At 32.9% G+C, this 20100-nt stretch overlaps 1 protein-coding gene and 1 non-coding gene across 2 annotated transcripts; one reads left to right on the top strand and one right to left on the bottom strand.

The window, feature by feature from the left end:
* Positions 1-7888: 7888 nt before the first annotated feature.
* Positions 7889-7995, top strand: LOC116133980. Its single transcript, XR_004128632.1, has one exon. It is a non-coding gene; the product is annotated as a small nucleolar RNA R71 (small nucleolar RNA).
* Positions 7996-8034: 39 nt separating this feature from the next.
* On the bottom strand, positions 8035-18438 carry LOC116133973 (glycosyltransferase BC10-like). The gene is given in 10 exon segments (XM_031419634.1): positions 8035-8484; positions 15744-15782; positions 15865-15987; positions 16068-16127; positions 16240-16320; positions 16504-16594; positions 16701-16772; positions 16861-16961; positions 17638-17736; positions 18121-18438. Coding segments are annotated over 10 exon segments (1434 nt in total).
* Positions 18439-20100: the final 1662 nt, after the last annotated feature.

Here is a 20100-nt window from a genome sequence, read left to right as displayed (position 1 = left end):
GAAGGTGAGAGAATTTTTTCATTTAAACCGTAAAAATTGAACCATTGTTGAAACCATTTTGGAAAAGTTTTTGGACAAGTTTTGTCAAATATAAAAATCCAAGAATGTGCTATATGTGATAAGCAGAAAGCATGAAACCAGACTTTTTGATAATCTTTATATGAAAATTCTTGAGGAATAAAGGTTTGAGAAAATGGGCGTTTTCTATAAATGCCAATACGCTAATCTTGTGGTCTCAAAACTTTTTTGATTTTGCATTTTGAAAAAGCAATTTTATTAGGATCATTTTTATTTGGATTATGGGTAATTTCAATTGAATCGGTATCAACTAAAATAAATTCATAGAAGGTTCTTGTTTTTAATAGATTATCAAGAATAAAATAAAAATCTGGAAGGAAATTTTTTGATAAGGTTTCTTGAAAAGTTTGTCCCTAGAATTTGGGTTCAATAATACAAATTGATTGGGTTGTTTCTTTTTCAATGTATTGAAAGGTTCGATTAATGCTAATTGGTTTCGATGGAGAAAGTGAATAAGATGTTGGTATTATAAGGGCTTGTTGGTAATTTTTTGATGGTGATGAAGAAACAGATTCTTCATCTAGAAGAGTGAACCAATTTGATTGGGTAATAATGATTTTCTGTTTACCAGGTTTTGAAGGCTTTGATTGCGGGGTAATAGGTTGTTGAGGTGGTAGCATTGCATACGATGCTTTTGATTTTGGATTATTTTGGGGTTTGATGGGAGTGCCCATCTTTTCCTCACTTTCTCTCAAAAAATTCTTTGTCCTGAAAGTTATTATGAGAGAGACTATTATAATAAAAAAAATTTGACTCTTGCATTTCATTGAAAACATGATTTTGAAAAGTTTTAAATTTTAATGCAAAAAGTTTAAAACACGTTTTTGTAATGCAAGCATTCAAGATTTTTCTAGTATCAAGCCATTCTCTTGTAGGAACAATTTCTAGACTCTCTAGTTTAGCAATAGCATTTATCCTAGATATTGAAATATTTTTTAAATTACTAATGTCTTTTAATAATGGCGGATTAAAAAATTCAAATGTTACATCTTGTCCTAAAATATTATTTGTAATTCCTTTATTGTTTACTGTAAAAGGGTAAATTTGAGTAATAAAGGGGGTACCTAATATAACATTGATGCTTGTTTTCGTAAACATGCAAATGTGTAGCAAGTGCACTAGTCGCAACAAGTAATAGAATGATGAGTAAAGTATCATTCCCACAAGGATTGCGTGTCAAGTATTAATTTTCCTAATTTGTATCAAGTTAGAGAAAACGTAAAATGGTTGGATTTGTGGGAGACAATAAAGCTGAAGTTAAAATAAAATCAACAACGTAATTTAAAATATAACTAATTAAGGCAATATCGATTCAAGAAAATATCAATTCAAGACAAAGAGGTTAGGGTTTTGACTTCACTAGGATTTTCTGGTTTAGTCTACGATTTTTGTTGCTTCTCAGTTCACATGCAATGATTATAAATCAGAGACACCCTAATATGTAGAATATACCTTCTCAGGCTATATTCTGCTACTTATCTCTACTAAGCAATATTCTGCTACTTATCCCTACTAAGCTTTCGCACCCTACAAATTGAAGGTTAACAGTTCCAAGTCCATTAAGCTAAGTGAAATCCTAAATTGATTTCATGGATCTCCAAACCTATCTCTAGCATTCAATCAATCAATGGTATTTACTCTAAGAGGCCAATACATGAATCACTTCTCAGTCTCATCATGCTCAACAATTAATTGCAATTAGAACAAGAATAAATACATAATCCAAGCAATAAAATGTGAAAGCAACATCAATTTATAGATTAGACATTAAAATCCCAATTACATCAAAACCCTAACCCAAAAGTGAGTTAGTTCATACTCAAAATAAAGCAAATCATAAGAAAAATTGTAAAAACAGAGTTCAACATGCTGGAAAAACGGAAAAAGATTAAAATCTTCCTTATTTGATGAACCCAAAGGCTTCCAATCTCCAATTTCTCTCTTCTCCCCTCCAAACAGTGTTGAACCCCTTTTAAAATGAACAATTCACTCTTAAATAGTCAACCACAAAACCCTTAGATTCATCCAATACAATTAAAACACACAGTTTTAACAAACTGAAAAATTGCAGTTTTCGCCGCGGTGAAGAATAAACTTCGCCGCGGCATCGAGTTGGATTTTATTGAACTTTCTCACCGTGGCAAATTTTCTGAACTTTTTTAAAATTACGAAACTGCCCTCCGCTTGCTTCTTTGCTTGAATCTTCAATCTTAGTGATCCCCAATAGGAACAACTTCATAGTGCTTCCAATTCAAATCGGGATCAGAATTTTCCCGATTCCTAAAATTTGCTTGATTCTGGGTCCACAAACTCAATTTCACTCGGTTTTGCTCTAACTGCATGTTTTGGCTTGAAATGTAAAATATATGAAATTAAGTTGCAATTCAGGCACAAATTTAAGAAGAAGTATTCAAAATCTAGCTAAAAAGCATAGATAAAATAGTATAATCCTAGGATTATCAAATATCCCCAAACTTAAGGTATGCTTATCCTTGATCATCAGGCACAAGATTCGACTAAAGAAGAACAACTAACAAACAGGAAAAAAAAAAAAAAAAAAAAAAACAAATTGAAAATGATAAAGGAAAATTTAGAATCAAAATCAAACACAAAGATATGCCTAGAATTGATGCAAGTCTCAAAAATTGTTGAAACATTATTACGAGAAAATGCTTAACGCTCCAAGAAGTTATAAGTTGATTGACTATCTTTTCTATCGGCCCCCTAAGTAGGTGATCCCCACTTCAATCTACTTTCCGACTTCCCGGATTATTTTATGTAGAAATGTGAAGTTCATCAAATGGTGGTAGACTCCATAAGCCTAAGTATCGAACTACTCTCCACTAATGAGGACTAGACATCACTAAGGATCAAAAGGTCTTTGTTGGCTTGTAACGTTAGGCTTGAGTGAGTGGCAAGAAAGAAAGGATAGGAAAAGCAAAGTAAGAGAGCTTCGTTTTCTCATGTAAACACAAAGAGCAAAATCCACACCACATTCATTTAATTATCCAAACAAACTTCAACAATCCTTTTTTTTTTTTTTTTTGACAACCCCCAGACTTATGCATTTCTTATTTTTGTGCCAGAAATGCAGAAGGAAATCAGCAATTTTAATGACAATTATATAAATAGTTTTTTTTTTTTATGAACTTTTTAATTCAACACTTCTTCACACGCCTCTCAACACAAAACACACCACATACTAAACAAATAACAATTAAAGAACTTAAAATAAGAAGAAACACATAAACAAACTAAACACAAAATTTTTCAAATTTTCCTACCCCCAAACTTAAAATGACATTGTCCCCAATGTCACATCATGCACATCTCAAGAATAGAAAAACAGAAGTAAAGAGTACAATATACTCCCCTGATTAATCCGTGAAGGTTGATTTTCGTTCAACATTCGGATATTCGTTACTTGGCTTCCTCCTCCTCATCATCATCATCATCATCATCATCTGTAAAACAAATGAAAATCTATGGTGCCATTGTGTTAGATATCTTCACTGATTAATACGAAAAACTTACAACCTGATCTCAACCTTATCAAACTAAACCAGAAAATCCAAGCAACAACAATTAACGATCTAACAAAAGAAACTCGGTTCTGATTTACAAAACAAAAAGAAATGAAAACAGAAACTACAAATAAAAGTGTTTCAGGCTTCATTTGTCATCTTCCTCTTCCTCTTAGATGTCATCATCTTCTTCCATGGCATCATCTTCTCCCTCCTCTTGCCAATCTTGCCATTGGAAATTTGACACATCAATGCCTAGATTGGTGCAGTAGTTGTATTGCATCTCATACAGCATTCGGGTTTGACCTGCCATCCAATCTTGACATTGTTCCATTCTGTTCACTTTTTCCAAGATTTGTTGCAACAGCTTCCTTGTCGTGGATGTTGAAATAGGTGTGGTGGTTGTTGTTGTGGTTCTTGGTCTTTTCGAGCTGAAGCTAGTTCCTCCACTGGCAGGACGCTCTAGGAGCTTGAAATAATAGGCTTGGTCTAGGACTGAGGCAGGATGAAGAAGTGGTCATCTGCCTTCTTGACTCCATCTTTAATGCAAATCTCAGTGATGAGATATGGGAAGGCAAAACTCGCTCTCCCTGGTTTGGCTGCATGCCTTATATTCTCCATTATGATATTCCCCACAACCATCTTCTTTTCAGTGGCAATGGCATAAAGTAAGAGTGCTCACTCAAAAGCCACTAAACTATAGTGTGTTTCTGGAACCATCCTCGCACAGACAAAGTATTACCAAATTCTAGCCATGGGGATCAAATTAGTCCCTTTTATGCTTCTCCTTCCCTTCTTCAAAATTTCCCAAGAGGTGTCCGGCTTTGCAATAACCTTAAGAATCTCATCATAGTTAATCTCCTTAGCGTTGAATTCTACATACTTATCACGGTTAGTTGGATCAATTTGGTAGTATTCATTGATGATTTCTGCACTAAACGGCACCTTAATACCCCTCACATATACATGCCTGGGCTCACACTCAGAGAAGTTCGCATAAAACTCTCTTACAATTGGCTCTATGGCTAAATGCTTCGATTCATGCAGAAAGATGTCCCAACCTCTCCCTTCGCTCTTCGTGTTTGCATTGACAGTGGTCAATCCTCTCTCGGCAATAAAACCTTTGTCTTTTCTTCGAATTGCTACTTCATAACGCTGCCTAGCATTCTCATTCACAAATCTATTATCGACCTGTTTGCCCTTACCCTTGAGCACAACTTTGAGTGGCATTTCGTTTTTCAATAATGTTCACTAAAATCTAACCCCAAACTCAGCGATTCAATTAAAAAATTCAACACTAATGCACAATTTCTACAACCCAAAATCGCTTCCTCACTTCACCCTAAGTTTTCAAAATTGACACTTACACCCCAAAATCACCAATCTTCCAAACGCAATCCACTAACTTCAAAATTACAAACCGATACTTCCTCAACACACACAACTCAAACTCCACAATTTTCAACCCAAATTCACCTCACAATTCGCACAAATTCAAACTCAAGCACTTCAATCAATTCTTAAATATAAAGCAAGTACAAACTGAAATTGATTGAATATCAAAGCTAGATACACCAATTCGTACCTTGTCCACCTCGGATTCACCTTCGAATTCGTCAATTTCTGCCCAAATTGAAAGATCCCCAAATTTTACTCAACCTAGGGTTTCCGCAAATTCTTGCACAATCCTTGAAAAATTGAGATGATTTAGTGTTTAGAGGGTTAAGGAGTGGAGTAGTGGGAAGAATTTTTACTGGAAACGATCCGGATTGAAGGTGGAAGTGTTTAGTTCTTGGAGTCTTTTTGCTTGCTTGTGAAAAAAAATGGGAGAGTAATGTGAGTTTATATAGAATTTGGACTTTGCCGCGGTGAAGTTCTCGATTTTGCTTGATGCCGCGACGAAGTTTTTTTCTCGTCGCGGCAAAATCTAGAAAATTTTAAAACTTCGATCATCAAGAGTTTATTGCCGCAGCGAAAGCTTGAGAACTCAAAATACAAATATGGCAGTGAGTTTATAGCCATGGCAAAGTTTTTTTCTCGCCGCAGCAAAATCTAGGAAAATTTTGCTTCAATCCAATTTTTGATCAGACACTTGAAACACAAAAGGAAAATGAAATTAAGCTATTTCCTAAGTCAATTAATCATAAAAACAAATGAAAAACACTAAAAATCAGAATGCTTGGGTTGCCTCCCAAGAAGCGCTTGTTTATAGTCGGAAGCTCGACTTTCTCAAGTCCTTCGTCAATCTAGACTATCCAGATGCATCTCTTCCCAAACAGTTTCCCTGGACTGAGGCTTCAATTGTTGATGATTCTTGTCACATCGGGTCTTTGTTGAGAGCTTAACCACCCATTTCCATCCCTTGGTCGTTCCTTTTAGGATTCGAGCATTCTCATCGACAACTTTCCAATTTTTTAACTTTCCATCAGCATTCTTGAACTGAGAAGTTCATCCCTTGTGAAGACATTTTCTCGATTGTGGCCCATTTAGGTATGTTGTGTAAACTTCTGGTTTATGGCCTTCATCTTCGATTTGCCTTGACTTGACCATGCATCCCTTAATTGGCGATTTAGGATCATCAATCTTGGAAGTTTTAATTGCTGATTGATCCACCAAGTCAATTTCAAAACATGAATCTTGCTTCAATGGAACTTTTAGAGTCTCAAGGACATTGAATGTCACTTCTTCCTCTTACACCCTCATGATCAACTTCCTCTCTTATACATCAATTAAGGCTCTTCCGGTAGCAAGAAATGGTCGTCCCAAGATGAGAGGAATCTCCTTGTCTTCTTCCATATCCAACACAAAAAAGTCTGCCAAAAAAATGAATTTATCCACCTTAACTAGTACATCTTCAATAATGCCCCTTGGATGCTTGATGGATCTATCTGCAAGCTGCAAGGATATGGTTATAGGCTTCACTTCACCAATCCTTATTTCCTAAAAGCGGAAAAAGGCATTAGATTTATACTTGCACCCAGGTCACACAAAATTTTATTAAATGTAATATCTCCTATGATACAAGAGATAGTGAAACTCCCTGAATCTTTGACTTTTGGTGGTAGCTTCTTCTATAGAATGGCATTGCACTCCTCGGTAAGCATCACTATTTCCTCCTCTTCCAACTTTCTTTTGTTTGCTAGAATTTCCTTGAGGAACTTGGCATAGCTCAGCATTTGCAAAAGGAATGTTAATGTGCAGTTTTTTAAATACATCAAGGAATTTCGTGAACTGCTTATCATAATTTTGCTTTTTGAGCCTTTAAGGAAAAGGCACAGGACGGGTATGATGTGCTAACTCTAGTGGTATCTCAAGAAATGACAATTTTTCCTTCTTTTGCTTTGGCCTCTCTTCCCTCTTTGGTTCTTCTTCTCTGGGAATCGTTGGCTTCTCTTCAACCATGACTTCTTCCTCGATTTCTTCATCGGATTCTTCCTTAGCTTTACTTGGTGGGTTCTTATCCTTCCCTTTTTGTTCAACATCTTCCAAGACTGTTCCACTTCTTAAAGTTATTGCATTTACTTGTTCATGTGGATTTGTCACCGTGTTACTTGGTAGGGAACCTTGAGGTCGCTCATTCAATTTTTCGGCTATTTGACCCATCTATACTTCCAAGTTTCGAATGGACGCCCCTTAGTTTCTGAAATTTTCCATCGTCTCACTCATGAAACTTGTGGTCTCTTGCATGAACTTCCTGAACATATCCTCTAATTTCAATAATCTTTGATCCCCTGGTTGATGGTTCACCCCAACTTGATTGTTTGGTGCATTTCTTTGGTTCAATTAATTATTCTGATTGCCCCAAGATAGATTTGGATGATTTCTCTAACCAAGATTGTACGTGTTGGAGAAAGGATTGTTCTGTTGTCTCTGATTCCCTGCCAAATATTTGACTTGTTCTAATGATGATGAAGTTGAAGCAAAGGTGTTCCCCACTTGGCATTCATTGCTCGCATGGTTACCTACACAAAAATCACATGTCATTTGAGGTGTTTGAATAGAATTTACCTACATACCTCCTAATTGCCTTTGAAGTGCTATAAGTTGGGCTGAAATGGCCATGTAAGCATCATGAATAAGCATCAACTTCATGAATACCCATAGACTTCTTTGGATGCATTCTCTCATTCGGTCTCTGATAGTTGTTATTTGCCAGGACTTCAAGTAACTCATAAGCTTCTTTAGGTGTCTTGTTTTGCAATCCTCTTCCAGATGTTGCATCCACCATTGTTTGCACATCTATCATCAACCCATTATAGAAAGTTTAGACTTGCATCCAAACCGGTAAACCATGGTGTGGACACTTTCTTAGCAGTTCCTTATATATTTCCCAAGCTTCATAAAGTGACTCATTCTCTTCCTGCAGAAATGATGTGATGTCGTTTCTCATCCTCGCAGATTTTGCTGGTGGGAAATATTTAGTTAGGAACCTTTATGCCAATTCATTCCAGGTGGTGATTGTTCCTGCTGGTAATGCCATTAACCATCCATTTGCTTTATCTCTTAATGAGAATGGAAACAGTCTTAACCTGATGGCATCATCCGACACTACATTTGCCTTAAATGTGTCGCAAATCTCTAAGAAGTTCGTAATGTGTGAATTTGGGTCTTGCTTTGGATCTCCCCCAAATTGTACTAACTGTTGGATCATTTGGATGATTGCTGGCTTTATTTCAAAGTGTTTGGCTTGCACCGGTGGCCTAGTTATACTTGGATCACTACCATCAACCGAGGGCATTGAGAATTCCCTCAATGTTCTGTTTTTTGCCATCTTAATGACTATCGCCTCTCGTTCTCTTCTCTCTCTGTTAAGTTTTCTTGCGATTCTTTCAATCTCTAGATCAATAGGAACCACTGGATGACGTCTACCTCTTCGCATAAACTACACAGACAGAAAGAGAGCGTGAGATCACAAGCAAATAGAAAAGAAACAACAAAATTAAACTAGAAAATAATTAAAACTAAAATTAAACTCCAATCTAGCTAAAACCAAAAAAATTCAATATTAACACAAAATCAATCCCCGACAATGATGCCAAAAACTTGATGCTTGTTTTCGTAAACATGCAAATATGTAGCAAGTGCACTAGTCGCAACAAGCAATAGAATGATGGGTAAAGTATCGTTCCCATGAGGGTTGCATGTCAAGTACTAATTTTCCTAGTTTGTATCAAGTTGGAGTAAATGTAAAATGGTTGGATTTGTGGGAGACAATAAAGCTGAAGTTAAAACAAAATCAACAACATAATTTAAAATATAACTAATGAAGGCAATATCGATTCAAGAACTTCACTAGGATTTTCTGGTTTAGTCTACGATTTCTGTTGCTTCTAAGTTCACATGCAAGGATTATAAATCGGAGACACCCTAATCTGCAAAATATACCTTCTCAGGCTATATTCTGCTACTTATCCCTACTAAGCTTCCGCACCCTACAAATTGAAGGTTAATAGTTCTAAGTCTATTAAGCTAAGTGGAATCCTAAATTGATTTCATGGATCTCCGAACCTATCTCTAGCATTCAATCAATCAATGCTATTTACTCTAAGAGGCCAATACATGAATCACTTCTCAGTCTCATCATGCTCAACAATTAATTGCAATTAGAACAAGAATAAATACATAATCCAAGCAATAAAATATGAAAGCAACATCAATTTATAGATTAGACATTAAAATCCCAATTACATCAAAATCCTAACCCAAAAGTGAGTTAGTTCATACTCAAAATAAAGCAAATCATAAGAAAAACTGTAAAAATAGAGTTCAACATGCTGAAAAAAGGGAAAAAGAATAAAATCTTCCCTATTTGATGAACTCAAAGGCTTCTAATCTCCAATTTCTCTCTTCTCCCCTCCAAATAGTGTCGAACCCCTTTTAAAATGAACAAGTCGCTCTTAGATAGTCGACCCCAAAACCCACAGACTCATCCAATATAATTAAAACGCACAGTTTTAACACACTGAAAGATTGCAGTTTTTGCCGCGGCGAAGAATAAACTTTGCCGCGACATCGAGTTGGGTTTTATTAAATTATCTGACCCGAGACTTTCTCGCTGTCGCAAGGAATAAACTTCACCGCGGGGAACTTTTATGAAATTATGAAACTGCCCTCTGCTTGCTTCTTTGCTTGAATCTTCAATCTTAGTGATCCACAATAAGAACAAGTTTCATAGTGCTTCTAATTCAAATCAGAATTTTCCCGATTCTTGAAATTCGCTTGATTCTGGGTCCAGAAACTCAATTTTGCTCAGTTTTTCTCTAACTACATGTTTTGGCCTAAAACGTAAAATATATGAAATTAAGTTGCAATTCAAGCACAAATTTAAGAAGTATCGAAAATCCAGCTAAAAAGCATAAATAAAACAGTATAATCCTAGGATTATCAATCATCTTGATCTAAATCTTTTGATAGAATAAAAGTATTTTTAATACAAAAAATTTGTATACATACATGAGCATTAGATAATTTATAATTAATGTTTAATTGTTGACCATTAGCTCCATGTAATCTTTCTTTTGTTTTTTCATAATATTTTGTTGGAATTAATCTTTCTCTCATACAATTTTGATTTGCTCCTGTGTCTACTAAGGCTTGTGTAATAATATCTAATTCATGATTAATATTAATCCTAATATAAACATGCCATTTTTGAAATTGAATTCTAGAGATTTCATTAATAAAAGATTCTTCAGTTTCTTCAACAATTTTTAATTCTAATTTTGATGTTGATGGTTGTCCTATAGTTTCTTTAAAGGCTTTTAAGCATAATAAATCTATCTTATTTTCAAAATTATCTTTTTGTAATTCCTTAACTTGATTTTTTAGAATATTGATTTCTTCTTGCAAGACACTTAGAGTAACTTGTGTGGGTTTGTCAAATCTTTTTAATATGTCTTTTAAATTATAAGAATCTATATTTAGATAAAATTAATTCTTTAGGTTTTAATAAATATTCTCTTTTAATATATTCATCCTGAATTTTATCAATAATATCTAATAAAAATTCTTTTAATTTAGTGATAACATTTATCGACTTAGGTCTAGAAGTTGATATCATATTTATTGATTTCATTGCACAATAGCAAGGCCCCATGCACTTACAGTCATCAGAGTCTTGTGAAGACTCACTCATTGTTTCAAAAGAGTTTTCTTGAATTTGATAAATCATATCTTCAATATATGTATTATAACTAGATTCTTCTTCAAAGTTTGTTTAAATAATATTTAATAATTGTTGTTTTAATTCTGACTCTATTTCTAATTTTTTAATTTGATTTTTCATAGGACACTTAGTTGCATAATGACCTTGTTGTTTACATTTCTAACATGTGGTAGGTTTTTTAGATATTTTAGAAGATTTTTTCTTTTTATAAGGCTTATCGTAAGATTTTTTTTTCATATTTATAATCTTTTTTGTAATAAGGTTTTCTATGTTGTTTTTGTTTTTTATCTTTTTTTTGTACTTAAAAGAGAGACGTAATATTTTTTCATAACCATATTGACTACAAAATCTACTTAATTCTGTCTTCTTATGTTTTAATTTATTTTTGTAATTTAGCTTTTAATTTTAAATCAGTGCGAATTATTAAAGCTTCATTGTTAATAAAACTAATCAAATCTCCATATGTTAATTCTTCATAAGGTATATTTCCATCATATTTTCCATATAATGCATTTTTAAAAGTTTGACTAAATAATCTAGGTAGACCGTCTAGGAACCTTTCTTTCCAATAAGGTTTCCTACAGTTTGTTCTTGTGAATATTTTTTGTAAAAACATATCCTTATACCATCTAAAATCTGCCATGGTTGGATATCTTAATTTTGAAAATATTTCTTGTGATCTTTTTTGAAAACTTGTTGGGTCTCCTACAAACCTTTTAGTTATTGCATAGATTAATGTAGAGACTGCATCTTCTTCTTCTTGTTCACACTCCATTTGACTAGTACCTTATGTTTTAATTTTTCTAATTTTTTTGTTACATGTAATATTAATTTTCGATGAGCTTCTGTTAAATCATTATCCCACCAAATTTTTAGCATTCTTATGAATCCTGAAACTAATATTTTTGCTATTTGGTGATCAATGTTTTCGTGGATTTTATGGGCTAATGCTAGCATTGTCATTTCTTGTAAAACGTTTAATATTTGGTGTTTAGCTAATCCATCTATATTCCATTCATCTATTCCTGTTCCATTATAGGTAGATCTTGATAATTGAGTTACATCTTCGAATTGTATATCGGGAAAGGAAGGTCTTGGGTAATAATTTCGAGTTTTAGGATATTTCATATTGTTTCTCATTTTATTAATAGATAAGTTTTGAAAGTTTTGATTTAATTCTTCTATAGAGTCGGATTCTGCAAGAACATTAGTGTTTGATTTTGAAGGTGCTAATTCATTAAGTTTTTTGCTAATTTTTTCTAGAATAGTATTGTGATTATTGAATTTTATTATTTCTTCTTTTGGTATATCAAAGGATTCAAAAAATGGTTTAACATATTTTTGTGCATAAAGAGGTGTTGAATTTCTTAGAGGTGTTGAATTTTCTATATCTATTATCTCCTTCCCGGGGTTTTTGAAAATTTTGTGATTATATGTGTAGTATTATTATCTTCTATCCTATTCATTTGTTGACTAATAGTGTGGAGAATTTGATTAGAGTAATTGTTTTGATGTTGAATATTTTTAATGTCTCTTAAAGTTGGTTGTTCTTTGTCTTCATCAATTTTATTAATTTTTTTAAAGGGTGATGCTATTATTTCTGCTTGTTGATGTTCTATTTTAATTTCTTCTAAAGGTGGATGTATATATCTAATAGTTTTGTTTCTTGATGTCTGCCAATTTTTTTTTTTTGTATTAGTAGTTACAAAAATAGTTTTCTTTTCACTTAAATTTTGATAATATTTTCTATTTTCTAACCAATTAAAGAAATAAATATTTTGTTTTAATTTTTCTTGTGTATTATACAATTCAGATCTAAGGGTATTCTGTTCTTCTGGTTTAAATGTTGTAAAGAAAATTTGTCTTTTTTCTTTATTATAGTTTTGTAGGAATTCTTGTTTTAATAATTCTTTGTTAATTTCAAAGGGTTTAGTTATTGTGTTAATTTGACTATAATTTCCTAATACTTCTAATTGTGTTGGTAAACTATGTGGACTTTATGTGTTTTCATATGCTGGTTTTGGTATAGGAGGGGAGTAATTTACTCCTACTAATTTACTTGTTGAACTTGCTGATGAGGGCCTCGGTGTAGTAATTTCTTCAATCCTAGGGTTGTGATGATTTTTATTAGTAATTATGGGTTGATTTTATTCTAAAGGAGTTTCTCTAAATTTTAATCTTATTGTACCATCTGGTTCTTCTATTATTTGTTGTATTTCAGATTCATTTTGATCATGTAAAGGTTTTGGAAGGCATACTTTTTCTAATTTCCAATCTGTTTGTTTAATAATTTCATCCCAAGCTAATCTTTTTGGTGTAAAAGTTTTTATGTTTTGTTTTATCTGCTTCCATAATAACTGTATGTCTTGGTGGGGACATCCTAATGGCTCTTGGACTAATTGTGGTATTCATAACTTTGTAATAAATCCTATATATTAATGCTATTGGTTGGGCTTTATCTTGATAAGTAAGATTAGAAGCTTTTAAGTTAATAGTTAATGCATACAGTATTGTTGGATCATATAATCTTACCATAAAGTTTAGATAACAATCAAAATATACTGGACCATTTTCTAAATTAGACTTTAATACTGCTAATAAAGAGTTATTGAAGTTTAAATTTCTTGCATCTCTTAACATTACTATTATTGGAATGTTTTGTCCTAATCTAAATAATGGTTTTACTGTTATTTGTACTAATCTTATGTGTAAAAATTTATAATTGTTTTGTCGGTGTTTATGTATTGCTTCTTCGGAGAAAAGTTGAATTTCTTCAACCTTTTCTTTGGTTATCATTATTGTGTCTTCTGTTGTTTTAATAGAGTAATCTGACATAAATTCAAAACTACATTTTTGATACATTGTGTCTTTTTTAACTGGTGGTATGTTCCAGTTATGTAAATGTTGATCGATTTTTGCTATATTAATCTCTTGAGTATTAATAGATTTCATTAATTCTTGGTTATTGTTTATGTTTTGGTGTTGATTATTAATTCTAATAGCGTTACTGCTACTATTATCATCTCATCTACTGCTACTTCCTAATCTCCTTAAGAAATTAGACATCTCTAAAATAATTATAACCTAAAAGTTCCAATTTCTCTCTTAGACCACGGGACCACCTAACAGGGATGACCAAGTGCACCCTCCAGGCTGACCAAGCGCGACCTAGAATCAATTCTAGAGTTCTTCAAGATTAAAGCCTTCTAGATTTATCTAACCCCTAATTTAACTAAGAAATGAACAATGCTACAGATGAACAATAGACTGTAAACAGTAACAGTGAACAGTGATGAACAGTGTTTTGCTACCGTAACTACGTTAATGGATGTTAATTTGTGAAGTTGTAATAAAATCACGTTTCTTCCTGTAAGTTATCATTCAATATTTTCATTTCTTACATCTTCATTTTGTACTTTTCATATTTATTAAATCATACACATTATATATATATAAATTAATTATACAACCCACACGAACCAAACATAATAATAATTTATACCTATTAATCTTCAAGGTTATCTATCTCACTAGTAATCCTATTTTTTTTGATAATAAAACATTGTCGAAATCAAGCGCCTCCTAAAAGAATTCATAATTCTTATATGGTAAATTTATCCCTCTCACTCATACTTCACTCAAGTGGTTCACAGAATTATTTGTATCTTATGCTTAAATTCTAAAAGTTAAAAGTTACCAACACCACACAAAGCAATAAAATAACAGTGGATGTAGGCTTTATTTGTTCTCACGACCGAACCACTTTAAAAATGTCTAGTTTATCTCTCATCTACTAGGAGATTCATCACCAGTTTGAGCTCCACCGCATGCGACATGGGTCACTAACGCTGGTTCCCAAGAATCATGCACCCATCTTACTCGGTTCTCCTAGAAGTCAACCGAGTATCTCTGGTTGGCGAGTGTTGATGTCTCGGTGATTTAACGGTTACAAAAATTCACATCAACAAAGTGGAAACCATGGTTGAAGAACAAGAAATTCAAGTTGAAGACAAACATGTTAAAGTCGAATATTTGAACGAGAAGGTACAATTAGGAGCTAAAGCAAAGCAAATTGTTGAAGAAGAAGTTTTTGTTCAAGAGGTCGAGTATGTTGAAATTGAAATGAAGCAAGAAGCAACTATCGAAGGCAAAAACGTTAAAGTATTTACTATCTTAGTTCGTATTTTACAAGGCAATGTTTTTAGCTAATGGTGGAAGAAAGATAAAGAAGAATGGATATTTTCGAGTTTCAAGCAAGATTGATGATAAGGGTTACGTGTTTGCTACTTTGGAGGACATAATGGTTTATCAACCGAAAACCCGAACTCGAGGACGAGTTCTTCCTTACAAATAAGTAACATCCTCGTCTCTTTCCATTCCATTGACAAGATTGAATTTGCACTTCCTTTTTAAATAGTTAAAAGAAAATTGATTAATTAATTATCTTCGCAAATTAACCAATAATCAGTCTCAATCTTGAATTATTAACTCAAAACACTAGCATGGACGGAGGCACTAAGAGCTCAGCAGGGGCTCATGCCCCCACTGACCCTAGAAAACTTTGTTAATATCCTTCTAATTGTATTCTTAACAGTAAAAACCCTTTATTTTATTTCATGAAGCAGTCTCAATACATATAACCACCACTTTTCTTTTTTCTCTCAAACCTTCACAATATTTTAAACTTACTCTTTCTTTTTTTTCCTTATAATTGAATACAGACTATAGTGTACATAAGCAAAATAACCAATATACTTATAATTCCAAACCAAAGTTACTTTTTTTTTTTTTTTCTCTGACCAAATTATCTTCGCCTATTTAAAATAGTAATATTAACCAATGTCTCATGTTTTTGATATATATGGGGTCGATTTTTTTATTTCTAATCTACAATTTGTTTTATTTTTATTTTTTTACCCCCACTTAAACAAAATCCTAGCTCCGTCACTAAATACCAGATTGTTTAAAATGTTTACCTGTTTATCACTGTTAAAGTGCCCACTTCGATTAATTGACTGCATTTAAAAATAATAACATCAAATAATAATAATAATAATAATTAATAGAAGAAAGAAATCAAACATCCAAAGTTTATACCGTAGTATTCTTAATAAGCTCGTAACTAACATCCTGAGACTTGTATGTTTTGGGATGCCATTTATTCTCAGACAAATCTACATATGTAACTGCACGATTTGCAATTCCACCAGGATCAACCATCTGAAAAGGTATAGAAATTATCATAAATCAATGCTGTGGTACTAATTAAATTAAAGTATTGAAGAAATTAAAATGCTTACATGGAGGAAAGTTGGCAAGTAATGTTCATCAGAGACGCAATATTTCGCCTCCGAAGTTAGCTTTAACAATCAATAACATTCTTGTCAAACAATTAATTCAGTCTATGGCTTACTTTAGAGATTAACAAATAATTGCATGAAACGGACCATATATTTAAAATAAAATGATCACCTTGCAATGATATCTGAATTTTGAATACTAAAGATTGTCAGCCACAGTTATCAGTGCGTGTTGCCTTTTCATTGAGAACCACTTCAGTAATTCACCATAGACGATGCATGAAGAGGGAAAAGAGTGAAAATATAATATAGTAATTTAAAATACATGAATTTAAATATTACTAATATTAAAACTATATACTAATTAATATAAATTCAAGTTTGAAAATGATTCGAGAGAAGAATACACAATTCTCTCAGGTTGCAAGATACATACCTGTGATCCCTTTCTGAAATATTTCTTCTGAATTTCAGGTAATAGGCGTGGTGAATACCTTCCATTTCCAAATCTACCAGGCTCCTCAAAGCTGAAGGACCATGCATTTCATAAAGGCAAAATAAACTCAGTAAAGTAATTAATTAACATGATCGTATATAAGGACATATTTGTAGCATATATATAATTATACTTACTTTTCAACGAAGCTAGTATTTGCATACATCAAGTAATTGTAAATATAGTCAAAACTATGCAATGGTACAGAGCTGCAATCCCACAAATATGAAAATAAATGATTGAGAAATTGAAGCCAAAATGAAGAAAGATAAATAATATGAATAAATATTATCTCACCTATCAGAGAGTAACACAAAGTTCTGGTTTTGAGGGTCTTGAAATGCATTTGCCAATAATCGTCTCTCTGCATCAACCATTGAAATTCCTTCCCAAACCACCTGCACATAATATTACGCACTCAATGACATGTTAGTTTGTTGGCAAAATTTGTCACATTTGAGGGAGCAAACTAATTTAGAACAATAACATCACATATCTACGTAAAAATCTAACCTTAAAAGATTTTTTTATGGAAGTGTTTAAACACACGAAAACTTGAATTTGAAAGCACAATTTTTCAATCGCTTTTTTTATTCAATGTAGAGGTAACTTTTATCGAAAATGATAGAGCCACCGAAGGTTGCGCATCGAATGACGTGACAAAATCCTAACCGTTGATTAATATTAACTGATAATGAATCAACGGTCAGGATTTTGTCACGTTATTTGGTGCACAAATTCGGTGTGCAACCTTCGATGGCTGTAGCATTACTCAACTTTTATTCAAACAAATACAAAGTAGAAAAGATTAAATTTGAAAAGCCCATAATAAGACGGTAAAGCAAAACAAAACGAAATGAGTAAATCAAATATAAATTATACTTTATCAATAGTTTATTGGTTCTATTAAATTTCTCTTCTAAGTATAAAAACCTAAAACAAAGTACATATATATTACTTATTCTTCGACATCAGTGAATCATAAATTTGACGAAGATAACATGTTAGAAGGATTAGAGGAATAACAAAAAAACAAGAGTATTAAATCCACAATGAGTTGAAGAACGTAAATACCTTGGCACTCCTTATTTCCCGATTAACAAAGCGACGACTCACAGGCACTGGTCTTTCATTTGATGCATGGACATAAACAGAGAACATTCCGTCGTGATCCTGCCAATTAATAAAATTATAAACTCAAGATGATCATAAATTTGATGAAGCAATAGGAACAAGGAATATGATAACATGTGAGCATTTCTAAATCTATACTTGTTTTAAAGGAAAAGTGAATAATCCTGATATTGAGTACTCTCAGGATTTTCATGCGAAAATTGATGAAAACAAACATTGAGACAATTATATACAATTTTTGGTATAAAAAATTTTGATTGAATTTTTGTCTTTCAATATTTAAAAACGGTGGCAAATCATCTAGTACTGCTAAAAAATGATGTCCACATTTTAAAAGAATGTATAGACGTAATGCAGACTTCTGCAATGTATAATTCATTTAGTATACAAAACATTTAAAAAGAAAACCCTAAACGTACGTACGTGGAAAAACTTATCCCAAAGCAATTGAAAAGGCAATGGACCAGGAGTCAAGAACAAAAATGCACTTTTCGAGTTGTTGGATTGAACAGGAGGGGCATTCAAAATAATCGTATTCACAACACGAGAAACCAATACTTCATCTATATAAATCCTCGAAGGTTCACTAACTGGTGGAAGCCATTTAGAAAACGATTTGCAACCTTTTGAATAATAATCAAATATGTAACGGGCAGTACCTTTGTCATAAGCACAAACTAGAAGCAGGCTTATTATTGAAAATAAGATCAGTAGCCATTTAGAAAATTTTATCTCAACCATGTTTTTTTTTTTTTTTTTTTTTTAGTTATTATGTAGGTGGTGCCAATTGGTTTTGTTAATGATTTGAATAATCTGAAATTGGAAAGAACTGAATCAATTAATGCTTTAAATCTATCAAGTTTATTTGCGCCGGACATATAAGGGAGAAGTATTATATTACACTAAGAATAATACAATGTATATATTAAAAATATTTCGACAAATTATTCAATAAAATTGAACTCATTCAAATATATTAACTATTTTTTATTATAAATAATATATTTTCTTTCTAAAAAAAAAATTCTTTTCTTTTAAATAACTTCACTTTTCAGACTATTGGAAATCCAGTTCAATTGAAATTTTTTTTTAGATTGAATTTACATTGTATACACTATAGTATGAACATGGACCTAGTCAAAGAATTCCATTAGGGACCAAATCAAAGAATAATGAAATTTATTTTCGAAAGAATCGATAATAAATGAAAAATTAAGATAATGTCATGCTGATACTCATTTATATGGTAGTTTATTTAATAGCCGAATTCTCTTTTGATCCCCATCTATAGGAAAGAAAAACCTCCCCAATTGGTTATGGAAACACAAAACGTCACCCCTAACGTTAGTCTCTGTCCATTTAAATTCTAAGTTGATCATTGAAATACCAATTTACTTTTATAAATTTATAACAAAAGAATAATCAATTGGGAAAGTTACTGTTAACTCCTAAGCGTTTGAATCATATAATGTTTTATTACCGGGGATATTATATTAACGGAATAAAATATCACTTTGAAGATTATTGGGAATGTTTAGAAAATTTGTTTGATTGGGTCAAATAAATTGGTGAATAATATGTTTGGTTGAGAGGATAAATAGGTGGGTATGTTATATAGATTACTAAATTGCCCTCCTTTTTAAATATTAATAGAACAGTATTTTTTATTATTATTTTTTTGAATAATTCTTTTAACCCCCTACTTTTCAGATTTAGCAAAAACACCCTTGCAACCAAAAACGTTTTAAACTTAACAAAAACACCCCTACCCACCCCAAGCCACTACTGGTAGCCAGCCAGCCACCACCGCTGGCAGTGCCATAGATCTAGTTGTGACGCCGGTAGTGCCACGATTTGTTCGTGACGCCGGTAGTGCCACAGATCTGGTCATTTCATGGCCAAAGACCTGGCCGTTTCACAGCTAGATCTGGCCTTCTCTGACCATAGATTTGTGATCCATGGTCAGAAAAAGCCTCACCAGCGCACGGCCTCGGTCGTACGCCATTATGGCGACTTTTGGCAGCCTTCGACAGCAGTCAAAGGTGGTGGCTAGTTTTGGGTATAATGACATTTTTGTAAATAATGATAATAACAAGGGCAATGTCATCTGAAAAATTTAAAAAGCGAGGAAAAAAGTATATGCATGAGTGAATTGGGTGTTTTGTAAATGTTAACAAATATAAGACTAATTTGGACCAAATGGTCTATTGTTTAGGGGCAACATAGGAAACAAAATTGTATTACCAATGTAAGTTTTAATAAAAGCACACCCCCCCCCCCCCCCCCCCCCCCCCCCCCCCCCCCCCCCCCCCCCCCCCCCCCCCCCCCCCCCCCACCCCAAAAAAAAACATCGTTATCTGCTCAATTTAAAAAAAATTAACCCTGTTATCTAATATTAATCCC

Source organism: Pistacia vera, unplaced genomic scaffold, assembly GCF_008641045.1.
Source record: "Pistacia vera cultivar Batoury unplaced genomic scaffold, PisVer_v2 Contig278, whole genome shotgun sequence".
NCBI lineage: Eukaryota > Viridiplantae > Streptophyta > Magnoliopsida > Sapindales > Anacardiaceae > Pistacia > Pistacia vera.
The sequence above is the reverse complement of the archived record's forward strand: the minus strand, read 5'-3'. Positions and strand labels throughout refer to the sequence as shown.